Genomic DNA, 13,513 nt, shown 5'->3' with positions numbered 1-13,513 from the left:
CAACAAATAAAGCGATGCAAGAGAGAAACAGGCCCATGTGCGTGTGCACGTGGTGAAATTGGTCTCTAGCTCAGTTTCCGAGAATCATCAGTTTCTGAAGGCGATTCTGATAGCATTTTCTGCAGCAAAACTTACTAGAGTGGTAGTTGTCTTTTCCCCTGTGGCCACCTGGGAATCCTGGGGCAGGTGGGACAGCCTGATCACCCGGGTGGGTTTCCTAAGGAACTCTTAGCAGGCTGGCAGGCCGTTTTCCTTTTTTCCTCTTGTAAGCTGTGGATCACTGTGCCTTGATATTTCTGAAGATACCCGTTTAAATAAAGAGACTGTTGGGTTGAATTAACATCCCAGGATTTTTATTTCCCCAAAATGAATGTTGAGCTTCAGGGTGGCCACCTGCAAAGGCAGGGCTTCCCGTGGACATCACTGGATGTTTGGCACTGGTTTCAGTGCCTACAGAGGAATGGTCCTTTAGGGGGTCCTTTATGGCTTTGGTTAAATTAGACTCTCCTTGGGGAAATAAATAAAGATGGATGACCCTGAGGTGTCTAGAGGAAGGGCCCCACGGTCCCCGGTAAGTGCTGGGCAAAACGTGCGCTTAAGTGTGACCTGTTGTGTTTAAAGTGATCATTTCCTCAAAGTCATCCGTTCCATATCCATCCCTTTAGAGACTGAGAAATCCTTTCTCAGCAGTGAGTTGAATACACACTCAGTGCTTAATTCACGCTGACTACTTTAAAGGCTCATCTTGATTCTGCCTAAGTATTTGTGGGTTACTGGACATCTGAAGACAGGATAGTGTGAAGTGTTGCCATGAATTTTAATTCTGGTTCCACACTTGAAAAGCCAGTAGCGACACGCCGGGAACTAAAACAGCGACTGCCTCTCAGAAGTGGGACCCGGACCAGTCCTGCCCCTGGGCAGGAGGCCGCGGTCACGTGCGCGCACGTGTATGCTGTGTTTTATGGCACACGCGGTAGAGACGCACATGATATACGTGGTGGACGGCACGCGTGTGTGCCCCACTCAGCGGGACTTCTCAGTTCCACCCTCACAGAGGAAGTCAGCTGGGTGTAGAAAGAGCAACAATGGCCTTGTGATGGGGTCACTGTTCCTTTGAGCACCTGCCATTGATAAGCGGGGTGGAGGCACTTGGGTGTTCAGGAAAATTCAGGAGGTGTGGTTGGGCTGGTGCTGCGCGCATTATGAATTGACAATCGTTTTCTTTTCTTTTTCCTTTTTTTTTTTTTTTTTTTTTTTTTTCATTTTCCCAGCCTAGCTGGTGGTGCTACAGAAAGCCCTTTCCGAAAACCCCAGCCTGATTTCACTATCAGCCACTTAACCACGACATCAATTTTTTCAATTGCTGAACTTGAAATTACCATATGGGTTGGAAAATGTTCTGTAACTGAACGGGAACAGTCTGTTAACGAAGTAACACCCGTCTTTTCGCAACACAAAGTTCTTTGACATTAAAACATGTCCTCCTTCCCATCCCACCCCACCCCACTGTCCCCACACTGGTATAGAAAAATGAATTAATACCACCTCAGCATTTTTTCTGTAGGAAGTGATGTTACCAGGAAATTCTGGATTGCAAAAAATAATTTCTAAGAGTTTCGATGAAAACTCAGCTAACCTCTCATACTTTTGACAGAATGGCTTGTGTGTGACACAACTGCATTATTTTTGATTAGTGGCTTTGGTTAGAAAATCTGGACCTAGCAGGTTCCCCCCCAGCTCAGTCTGGTGCTTGTAGGATTTGAGCTGGCTTTTCATGGGCTTTAGGTAACAGCTGTGGGGTGGCTTTACATTAAGATCCGGTGCATACTGTATTCTGCTTTTTTCCCCCCTAAATTAGTGCCAGGCTTATGGAGTGAAATGATTTCTTAAATGCTGAAACTACATTTTCTGTGGGCAAAAATACACCTCACCAGGGGCGCCTGTATGGCTCAGTCGGTTGAGCGTCCGACTTCGGCCCAGGTCATGATCTCACGGTTTGTGAGTTCGAGCCCCGCATCGGGCTCCGTGCTGACCACTCGGAGCCTGGAGCCTGCTTCGGATTCTGTGTCTCCCTCTCTCTCTGCCCCTCCCCCCACTCATGCTCTGTCTGTCTCTCTCTCTCTCTCTGTCAAAAATAAACATTTAAAACATTGTTTAAAAAAAAAAAAATACACCTCACCAGAATTTCCCCTTTGGAGAATTTTTTATGTTCATATACAATTGCCCTAGAAGTTAAAATTTTTATCTTCTTAACTAGTACTAAGAGTTTTTGTTTCAAATAAAGACCCATTTTATCGATCAGCTATCAACATTTATAGTTGCGAAGCACGACGCACATGGGAAAGTAAAATATTTATCCTCGATACTATAGACTAGAAATGTAAATGTAAGTCATCTTTTTCATAGGCAGACTATCTTACTATAATGGGAATAGTCAGATCAGTACCTGGATAGGATTAGGAGAGTGGGGGTTGAGCAGCATGTTTTCTGAGTTACTCCCTGCCCCCAAGCCCCACCTGCTCCAGGGGCATCTTTGGAAGACCATACTGTGGATCTCTTCATTGTGGTGGTTCATACTCAGGGGGACGGTAGCACAGAATTCAGCAAAATAATTTGAGCTCTGACCAGCACTGCCGTGGGGCTAACAAACCAATGCTCTGGGGTCAGCCAGACCCCATTCTTTCGTTCTGGTGGGTTCTTGTGTGACAGGAGACCAATCATGACAGTCACTAAGATTAAACTAGTGATGAAATTAAGAAAAGCTTCTTCCACCGCCCCCCCCCCCAAAAAAAGAAGATATTTTTGTCACTTCAAAAATAATCTTTGAAATTTATATTGGAAAACTGTACTCTGTTAACTGAGATTAAGACTACCCTTTTAGGGGCACCTGGGTGGTTCGGTCGGTTAAGTGTCCGGCTCTTCATTTCAGCTCAGGTCGCGATCTCACTGTTCTGTGAGTTCGAGCCCCGCGTGGAGCTCCTTGTGGACAGTGCAGAACCTGCTTGGGAATTTCTCTCTCCTTCCCTCTTTGCCCCTCCCCTATATGAGCATGTGCATGTTCTGGCTCTCTTTAAATAAATGAATTAATTAATAAAAATTTTTTGAAAAAGACTACCCTTTTAAAATACAGGAATACAGTGCCTTTTAAAATATTCAAAATAGGATTTCTGTCTTAAATAATCTTAGTATAGTAACGGTCTATTCTGTGTACATGTTAGGTAGGTTTTATTGCAGGACGAGTGATGGTCATTAATTTTAGATTTATAGATGCAAGGAACAAAAACAAACACTGCCAGTTTTTTTTAAAAGCCAAATGGTGACACAGGCTGTGTTAGAGTAGCCCAGGCAGATCAGTCTCCTTGGCAAAAGTTAAATTATATTGCTATTATTGAATTATACCCTATTGTTACTGTTCTAAGTCAACTTAAAAAAAAATACACATGGGGCACCTGAGTGGCTTAGTTGGGCTCTGTGCTGACAGCTCGGAGCCTGGAGCCTGCTTCGGATTCTGTGTCTCCCTCTCCCTCTGTTCCTCCCTGACTCCTGCTTTCTCAAAAATAAATAAATGTTAAAAAAAAAAAAAAATACACCTAACTACAGTTAGATAGCTCTCTTACTAATCTGTTGTTCTGGCCAGTTAGTGCATGCTTACCCTGGTCTAATCCATAATCTTTGGTTACTTCTGCCTCCAGGACCTCCCTGTGGTTTCTTACCCGTTGCTCAGTTTTCTCAGGGTCTAGTCTGTGGAGCGTCTGCACCAGAGTTGTGTAGAGAACCTGTAAGGGCTGTGGCCTCCAGGGCCTCCCATAGACACACCTACCTTCTGTATCTCATTGCCACACACCTCGAGGGTATGTTTGTGTTTATACGTTTATCTGAGCTACCGAAATTTTCTTTTCCATAGAAGAAACATCTACTTACCTTCTTTGCTTCCTTCCCCAAAACATAACAGAGCAATTATCTCTAAGGTGAACAAGTTAGACTTGGCCACCAAGGTTCCAGATTTCTTTCTTTGCTGCTGGCTAGGTGCTAGTTTGATGATAAGACGACTTCTGACACAAATTGGCTCCTTTGATGGTCGCCAGCCCAAGCATCAGCCAGGCAGAACCTTCTAAACCACACAGGTAGTAAGGGCGTTAAATAGAATGCAGTAGGTTTCATCTTCGGTTGGGGGAAATTAACCAGGAGAGTTACTTCTGTTTCATGTTGTAATAAGTATAAAGTTTACTTAAAAGTGTCTGTGTCCAGAGAAACTTAACATTTAAATGCTGAAATGGAGGAGTGCCTGGGTGGCTTAGTTGGTTAAGCGTCCAGCTCTTGATCACAGCTCAGGTCTTAACCTCATGGTTCATGGGATTGAGCCCCACATGGGGCTCTGTGCTGGCAGCACGGAGCCTGCTTGGGATTCTGTCTCTCCCCTCTCTGCCCCTTCCCAGCTCACGCACTTTCTCTCTCTCTCTCTCTCCTCTCTCCTCTCTCCTCTCTCCTCTCTCCTCTCTATCTCTCTCTCTCTGAAAATAAACATTAAAAGAAATAATAAATGTTGAAATTTAATCCACAAAAATGTAAATTCCACAGGAGCAAGGGTTGGCCTGTTTGGTTGCTGTACCCAGAGCACCTCCGAGAATGGTGCCTAGCATACGGGCATTCGTATTTGTTGGGTATATTCGTGAACAGCTTGATTTATTAAACACTGGGTAACTCGCCAACAGTTTTGACCTATTATCTTTATAAGACATATAACCTATATTTCACACTTTTTTTTTTTTTTTTTTTTGGATAATTGGTATTTTCTTCACTTCTGACTCTAGGTTTGAAAGCAGATTACCCTTTTTTGAACTCTTAATTTTATTTTTAAGCAAACTCTACACCCAGCATGGGGCTCGAACTCACAACCCCCAGATCGAGACTCACATGCTCCACTGACTGAGCCATAGACAGGTGCCCCTGCAAGCAGATTACTCTCGTAAAGAGAGGCTTGTACAGTAAGAAATAAGTGGGGCTTTGAAGCCCAGAGGAGGGGTGGGGTGGTAGCTGTTAAGTGGCCATGAGGCGTCTTGCTTGCTGGTCTGGTCGCCTGTGTATGGGGGCAGGTGTCTCCCCCTGTAGGGCCGGGTAAGAGGATTGCATGACACAGCTCACATGAAACATTGCAGGCTCTGGTGTGTAGTCGGCACTCGAAGAAAAGAGATTTCCTTTCCCTCGGGGGTGAGTTGACCTTTTTAACAGCTTCTGAAGTTAGGGGAAAAAATACTTGATTGCTGACAGTATGAAAAGAATAGTAACGATCGGGTACCTCTGATAGAGTAAAATCCTTAAAGTGTTATAAACCCCCCAAAAGGGAGTAGACTGTTACATTACCACCTGGCATTACATCCACCCTGAAATTTTGGGTTTTGCCAGTTTTAAGCCATTTAAATGAAACTTAATTTTAATAGGCTTTTACAGAGTAATGATAAAAATATTTGTGTGGCAAAGATACAGCCAAAGTAGTTTTTAATGTGGTTGCAGGTGTATTCAGGGGACATGCCTGACTTCTCCTAAAAGTTTCTCTGTGGTCAGCCTTCGTGTTTGCCCCTAGGGCTTTCTTTAGGAGACTTCCCTTGGTTTATTCACAGAGCACAGATAATTCTGTGCTCTTCTTCAGACACACACACACACACACACACACACACACACACACCCTAGTGCCCAGCTTCTCAGGCACTCACTCTTTGTGAGGTCATTGTTGCATTTGGGTGGGGGTTGGGGGGGACACAGAAGATGGGACAAAAGTTTTGAGAAGACTTGGTAAAAATTCAGTTTTTTACATTTTTTCAGAGTGCACTTTTCAGTGCTTTTACAGACCTATGAATGCCCATCACTTTTACTTAAAATGGTAAAATTCAGAAACCCAGAATGTAACATATTTTTACAGAAACACAACACAGAAAGCCATACGTATGGCATTGCAAAATCTGATTATTGCAGGCTTTTGAATATTTTGCCATGGTTAGGACTAACATTCGTGTTAGATTGTGAGTAGTGTGCCTATTTTCTCAGTAAGTTAAGTCACAAACCCAAGAGCCTCGTGTCTTTTCCCCAGTTGCATCACTGAACCCGGTCTTTTCTGAGTATGGAGAATGCCATCTTCCTGGTGCATGGTGGGATCTTTTGATGACTCCCATTTTCGCTCCCCTTCATGGCTTCAAATGGTTTCATTAACAGTTGGGTGGACTGGGTGTGAATGTTAGTGACAACTTGATGAAGAGGCCAAGTCCCTCTTTTTTCTTCTTTCAAAAATGCCTTTGCTCCTTCACCCAAAACGTTTCCTCTCCCCATGTGGTGTTTGCAGACTTGAATCCACCTTTACTGGCTGCGTTAATATTGAGACAAAACACGTATTTATGCTTTAATTTGACCACATGCTAGTATTTACAAAGGCTGTCTCATCACCTCCTTGTCACCTCCTTCTGTAGAAACGAGCTCATTCAGGTAGGTAGCCTGCTATTTCTCAGGTCTTCCCATATTTTGCTTTAAATAGGACAACCATTTTATTTCGTATCTCTACGTGATGTTTGAAATTTCCCTAGGAATTCTACCTTGTGTAAGATCAAAGTATTTACTGACAGCCTAAATTTTTATGTTCTGTGTTTCAAGTATGATTTTTTTTTTTTTTTTTGGTGATATTTATTGTACCATTTTTGTGTTAGTGTATCTTCTTGAAATGGGAGCATGTAATTAATTGGCCAGGATATTTTTTTAATTTTGCAGTTCTGAGTCTCCAGTTTTAAAAAAGTAAGTTGTTCTTTGTCCGTTATTCTTCGTAACCAAGTTTATGTGACAGACCTTACTGCCATAATCTAGTGCATAGTCCTGGAAGTTAGGGAGATTCCCAAAACAAAACAAAACAAAACAGAGTGTGTGAGATGGGCTTGCTTCTAGAAAGTTGCCTTTGGAACTTGCTAACTGATTTATGGAAAACCATGTGATTTTTGTTCTGTTTGTTCTGATGCAGCTTCCATGAGGCAGCCTCAGGCTGTACCCGCAGATATGCGCCCGGAGATATGGATTGCACAAGAGTTGCGGCGTATCGGAGACGAATTTAATGCATATTACCCAAGGAGGGTAATGATGTTTTATTTACCCCTTCTCCCTACACCCTCCCCCTCCCCACAAGTTTTTTTTAAGACGACCAGTCTGTACTTATTCTGGAAATGTGAGGTATCACTTATGTCTTACCTACCAGGGTTTCTCCTTTCCCGTTTCCCATTTTAAAACGTTTTATGGATGAATTTTTTAAGTGATGGTAATGAAATACAGTACAAAGTGGCAAAGGGATTTCATGAGCACAGACTTTAACACATCCGTGCTAACAAAGGAATTCTCAATAGGCTTTGAAATATTCCCACATAAATAGCAATATGGTTTCCAATCTGTATAGAGTGTTTCTTCATTCCCTCTGGGTCGTTTGGGTCAAAGTTAAAAAAGTAGGAGAACTTGCATCTTGACTCAGCCAAAAGGAATGATGCCAGCGAGAGTCATATAATGTCACCCCTGTAATGTGACAGTCAGAGCAGGACAACCATTGCCCTTTCAGTCCGCATTGCTATCTTCGAGTGTCCATTTACAGAAATGTATTAGGAGGCCATCAGTCAGTGGTCTGTGATCTGGGGTCTAACCATTTTATACCTTGAATTGACTGCCACTGAAACTCTGAGGTGTGCTGTGGATTAAAAAACAAAACAAAACAGAACTTCCCTACATCTTCTTCTGTAGACACAGTGTACGTTTTGTTTGTTTTGCCCAGTGGCAACAGATATTACCATTTGGACACCTTTAGCCCATGGACGACATTTTAAAATGCGTAAGTAAGCTTTCACTCCGGGAGTTAGGGCTGTTAGGAGTGTAGGCGAGTACTTCTGCACAGGGTACACGAGCAGATGTGTCCTATAATGAAATTTTGGCTTGTTGACATTTCTTTCAAACAACCAAGTATGAAGATATTTCTGTGGATCTATCTAAAAAGAAGACACATCTTACTTTGTAGAAAATGTTATAATTGATATTACTGTCCTTTCTTACGGTGTCTTGTCTTCCGGCTCCTTTTTTTTTTTTTTCTTTCTTTCTTTCTTTCTGAATATTATGGCTTCTGAACGTTATACTTCATAGAAGTATCTCTTCAAGATTTTTTTTTTCCTATCTTTTTTTCTGGAAGGAGAGGTCATGCTTAGAATACCCCAGTACTTCTGTCCCTCTTTCATCGTTGGCCTCTTTGGTAGCTAGCTGTTGCTAAGTAAGTGGATGTTACCTGTTAATTGCTTTTAGTCATTCTTGTTTTCCTGTCCATACGATGCTTTTCAAACTTTTTTTAGACACATGGAGACATCCTCCTATTTTCAGAGGGTCTTTCATTAATTTCTTCAGTATAGAGTCATTGGTACGGAAGCCAGGGATGCTCTGAAAACTTACACTGGATCCCCTTCATACATTCCTGTGGGTGTGTGTGGTTGTGTTTGATGGGGAATGTGCTTTAGTATGATTCTCTTATTAAATGAGAAAAGTCACACTGATGAATGAGTTCAGGAGTTTCTTACGTGGCTGTCTTTAGCTGGCAAGAGTACCGAGCATCCTACATCTGATGGTTACAGCGTATAAATTCCTTCACAGCCTAGCTCTGAAGTGGTCATTGTTTTTGCAAGGTTGACTGGTTTGTAATTTGCCACTAAAATTATTCTCCTCCTCCCAGCACCCCCAGCTCCTTTGCCTTGGTTTCCCCTAAGGCATTTTGGTGTTCCTGTGTGTGACTGGACTCGGCCCTCCCGGTGGACCAGGAGGGATTGGGCAGAATCAGGACCCCAGTGCATTCACGATGAGGACCTCGCGTTGGGGTGGGGAGGCTGACCGCGATTGAAGAGGGCAGGCTGATTCTGGGGGACATGTCCATAATTCAGCGGGAAAAGATGGTTTAGGGGCCTCTTGGGTTAGCCTAAGCAGCGAAGTGACCACTATGCTGGGCCTGCCTTCTTCCCCCATCTTGAAGGGGTTTATAGATGTCCTTAGGCCAGATCTGACTTGTTGGGGCTGCCCAAGAGACATGAGGCCATTGGGCTCTGTTGCCTTCAGAGTCCAGAAGCTCTGGACACCAACATGAGCCCACACAGCTCCGTTCTCAGGGACTGGATCAGAGCCTTTGGCCACAGAGCCAGGTGTCTTATAAGGATATTGTGTGCAAGTTTCTCTTTAAACTTACACGGAATATCAGTGACTCTATAAGGCGTCCCCCAGGTGGACCTGGTTGGTGCATCATGCACACTGTGGTGGCCTGTGTGGTCAGCGCTAAGACACGGGCCAAGTGTGGCATGAGGGTTGGCGCACAGCCAAGCCTACGGCCATCCTCACATAGGCCTTCGAGGTGGATAGTCCCAAGTCACGTGCATTTGGGTCAGAGGCTGTTGTGTTGTTGCCATCACCTTGCCTGTCCCTTGGAGGTGAGGGAATGGTGTCTAGCAGGTTATATCCTTCCTCTCCTCCTTTTCTCCCAGGTTCTGTCACAGTCCAGTGTTTCAGAGGATATTTAAGATGGCCATCTCTGTTTATTCAATGAGATGTAACCTGCTTGCTCTCAGTGCTTTTGGCGAAATAAATGTCCGTTAGTTTCATTGCACTATCACATGGTTTTCTGGTTGTGAACCTTATTTTGCATCTCTTTAAAAAAGTCAACCACTGGGAAAATGCAGTCACTGATCATTTAAGGGACTCTAGCTTTCTAAGTAGGCTGGGATATCGGGGGAGGTATAGGGACAGACTGTAGGTTATAACCTGATTTTTCTAAAACAGAGGCAAATACATTCTCCAGATTTAAATGAAGAACCAGTTCAAAACACCAGACCCTGGATAGTGACACGGTTAACCGCTCCCCCCCCCCCCCCCAAAGCTCCAGATGCCTGTCTTGGTAGTTGTTAGGTTAAAAATAATCCCTAGCCTGCAGCCACATTGATGGATGGTCTGTTGTTGAATAGTGGGGGTGGGAATCTGGGGAGGAAATGGGAGGCTGTAGCGGGAAGTAATGCATTCACGTCACCCGCTGGCTCACGGGGTGGGGGGGGGGGCGGTGCTGGGAGGAGTTACTTCTTTGGTGAGTGGTGCACGCCGTTGCCTTGCTTTACGACGGTTGCTTTTTAATGGATGTTAGCATTTTAAATACGTAGTGTCTTTATGTGCTTAATACTGTTACAGTGCCTTTTCTAAAGTGTTGGTCTTTTACTGCCATGAGCCTTGCGAAGCCTGACAGGATATTTTCCCGTTTTTTCAGTTAGAGCAATAGAGGAAGGTGTCCTGTAGTTGTCATGTGTTCAGTCCACTTAAGGGCAGTGGGGAAGCCTGTGCCACGGAGCTGTGCAGTCTGAACCCTTGGAGGAGGTGAGAGAGGCACAGGTGAGCGCAAAGTCCCGGTGCATGTTCCCTTTCTCTCTTGTGACTCCATGTCACTGCCCCCGCACGACCCTGCCAGGGCAGAGTGGCCTGTGTGCCCCCCCTCTGCCTGGTCAGTTTGACTGCTCCAAGTCTGGTGTATTTTTGTGCCTTTTTTGTTTTGAAATAACTGCAGACTTCACGTGAAAGTTGCAAGAATGGTACGAAGAACCCCCTTCCGTCCGCCACCTAAGTTCCCCACTGTTCCCATGTGGCCACATTGGCTTTAATGTTCTCCCTCTTTCTACCCGTGTGCGCGCTGTTTTCTGCCCGGTTTGAGAGTAAGTGGCAGGTGTGACGCCCTCTTACTCTTCAGTGCATCGTGTGTATTTCCTACTGATGAAAGTCGCCTCTCACATAACCACAGTGTAGTTCTCAAAGTCAGGAAATTAACAATGTTGCAGTACCGTTATGTAATCTGTGGACTTCATCCAAATGTTACCAGTTGTGCCAAAATGTCTTTATAGTAAGACAAAAAAAGAGGTTTTTTTCCGGTCCAAGATCCGGTTTAGAATCCTGCGTTGAGTTGTCTTCATCGCTTTGATGCCATTGACTTGGAACCAATTCTCTCTCAGTCTTCATGACACTGACACTTTGGAAGACACTTCATAGAGACTCTAGTTTGTCTGATCTCCCCTCACGATGAGACTTGAGTTTTGTGTTTCGGGCAGGAATACTACAGGAGTGACACTGTGGCCTCCTCCATCCAGAGTTTGCACTGGGAGGCACAGGGAGTCCCTTTGTCCTGTTGTTGGCAAGGCTGACTCTGGTCAGAGGTGGCATCTTCTACTCTCCAGTCCGTGTGTCTCCATCTGCCCTGGAAGGAAAGTGTGTGTAGAGGAGGAAGAAGTTCCCTTCCCGAGTGTGTGTGTGTGTTTTGTTCGTGGACCTAAATTCACGGGTCCCTTTTAGTTCAACAGGTTACTATGCATTACTCTCCGCGCTTATTTGGATCCTTCAACTTATGATAGATCTGGCCAGCAGCAGCCCGCTGGTGCATTGTCACCTGTCGTCAAGCATACAAGGGCCTCAGCAGTGCAGGCGCACATAACGCGTGTTACAGGACAAAGCCCAGGGGCCCGTGGAGGTCACGCAGCCCCTGGAAGGCTGAATGATGACCTGCATCCACACGGTGCCCTGACTGTCCCAGCTCCCCGTGCCCGGGCTCTTGGTGAACGCTGGGGAGTGTGGGTGGCAGTGGGCCTGTAGGGAGGAAGATGTCTCGGAGAAGCTAGATCTCTGTCTCGAGCTTCACGGAGAGAGCGAGCGGCTTGCATGTAGCCGTGGGGCAGCGTGGAGCGCCGTGTGCTCATCACCGGTTCTCGGGACAGCGTCCACTCGGATGGGACTCTTAGCCGTGGGCTAAGGGCGCAGTCCAAGTCTGTGGAGCATGTGCTGGGCCTTCAGAACATACGCACATGTGCTCTTGGGGTAATCAGACCAGTCTTTTAACCAGCATCTGCCTCCCCCACCCCTTTACCAAAGCTGGGATCATTTACCTCTCGTGGCCTCCTCGGTGCTTTGCACTCAGGTTGTCAGGCCTGCGTTGCTCTGTGCTAAGGTGGACTGCTCTCGGTTGGCAACGACTTGGGGACGTCCTGGTGAGTGGACAGCAATGAGCAACAGCATGGGAAGCTACGCCAGACCCTCTAGCTGGGCCAAGAAGTGAATGAAAACCCTTTCATTGTTCGGTCTGGAGAAACAGTGTATCCTTTGTTTACACTGCCTACTTCCTACTTCTGTCCCAGGCATGTACAGGCACGAGTCGGCTGAACTGCATGTAGACTGAAGAGTAGCACCGAACCAGACAAAATAGAGAGGGAAAGGTGGCTTGCAGACAGGTTTAGACGGAAGCAAAAGTTTAGTTGAAGTGCCAGCCATTAGCGTTTTCATAGACGATATTCGAATTTGAAATCTTTCTGTGCTGTCCTTCCTGTGATGTGAATTCCCTGTGCTGTGTGATTCTTCGTTTTATAAATGGTATTCTGTAGATAGCGTACAAGGGAGAGAACGAATTTGTGGCTTGTTTGGTAATAGCATAAGCTGAACATCCACCCAGAGAAAACGTGTTCTCTGACAACCTTCTTTTGAGGCCTTCGTTAATTGAATGTAGGCGTTTAATAAAATAAGCCATTTTCTATTACTGTCTGAGCAAACCATAGTGGGAAATTTGCATATCAAATATTAAATTTAAAACTACACCTATCTCATGAGATGGGGAGTTGCCCATGAGTTTACAGAAAGACCGTTTTCATGGCAAAAACCACTGGGAGTAGCTTCAGTAAATTGGTGCCCACCATTTATCTGTGATACGGTTCTCAGGTTTCGTGTTTTTCTCGCAGTTGGAGGAAGTCGTTCGGTGTTGTGGTTTTAAGAGCCTTCCAACAACCCCCATCACAGAGATGCTGGAGCCTGTGTGATCCAAGAGTCACCCTTCCTATGGCTTCAGCCCTTCCTGTTTTTCCCTGAGACCTCTGAGACCTCAGCTGATCCCCGCAGTGACTGCGGATCACAGGTTTTCTGAACAAGGGTTTTCCGCGACTTGGGGATAAAGCGTGAGCTTACAGGAAAGCAGGACTCGTGGACAAGTGTGAGAATTTCGGGGTGAGGTCTGGAATCCCGACTCCATCCGTTAATGTCTAGGAGCCCCAGTTTCTGTCCGTCTCTTAGGGATGTGGTGAAGGTTGCGCAGAAACGTTCAGGGGATGGGGCTAGAAATCGCTCTCGTCCCTGGCCCATTGTTCTGGCGTCCCGTTGAACTAGAGCTGAAACAGTTCCCGGGTGGTCTTCAAAGTTTAGAGATGCTACCAGAGTTTCCACCTGTCTGTGTTTCATTCAGCCCGCTGCCTTGTGGAACAAGTTGTGTTCGGCCCTACTGATGCGTGCTGGGTCTGTCTGGGTGCACAAAAACAGGAGGTGAGACTGGGGCGCTGGGGTGTGTTTAAATGGCTGGGTGGGCATCGCCGGGTGCCGTGGCGCCCGTTCACCCTGCCCGCGAGTGCTGCATCTGCCGTGGCCGGTGGGTACACCTGGACGGCTGCCTCGCGGGAGGGGGGGCGCC

At 45.6% G+C, this 13,513-nt stretch overlaps 1 protein-coding gene across 12 annotated transcripts in view; it reads left to right on the top strand.

The window, feature by feature from the left end:
- The window catches only part of BCL2L11 (BCL2 like 11), a 49,683-nt gene that overhangs the window by 25,342 nt on the left and 10,828 nt on the right, over positions 1–13,513 (top strand). For 6 of the 12 annotated variants that reach the window (XM_045446910.1, XM_045446906.1, XM_045446904.1 and 3 more), the window contains one exon: positions 6,998–7,107. The exons of 2 other annotated variants lie outside the window; for them this stretch is intronic. In XM_045446910.1, coding sequence (XP_045302866.1) covers positions 6,998–7,107 — 110 coding nt within the window. Of the gene's footprint in view, positions 1–6,997; positions 7,108–10,294; positions 10,417–13,513 lie in introns of those variants that run through there. 4 more of the 12 variants (XR_006703639.1, XR_006703638.1, XR_006703637.1 and 1 more) reach the window with 3 other exon arrangements.

The sequence above is a fragment of the Leopardus geoffroyi genome, chromosome A3, assembly GCF_018350155.1.
Source record: "Leopardus geoffroyi isolate Oge1 chromosome A3, O.geoffroyi_Oge1_pat1.0, whole genome shotgun sequence".
Taxonomy (NCBI): domain Eukaryota; kingdom Metazoa; phylum Chordata; class Mammalia; order Carnivora; family Felidae; genus Leopardus; species Leopardus geoffroyi.
Note: the sequence above shows the minus strand (reverse complement) of the source record. Positions and strands in the feature narration are given on the sequence as shown.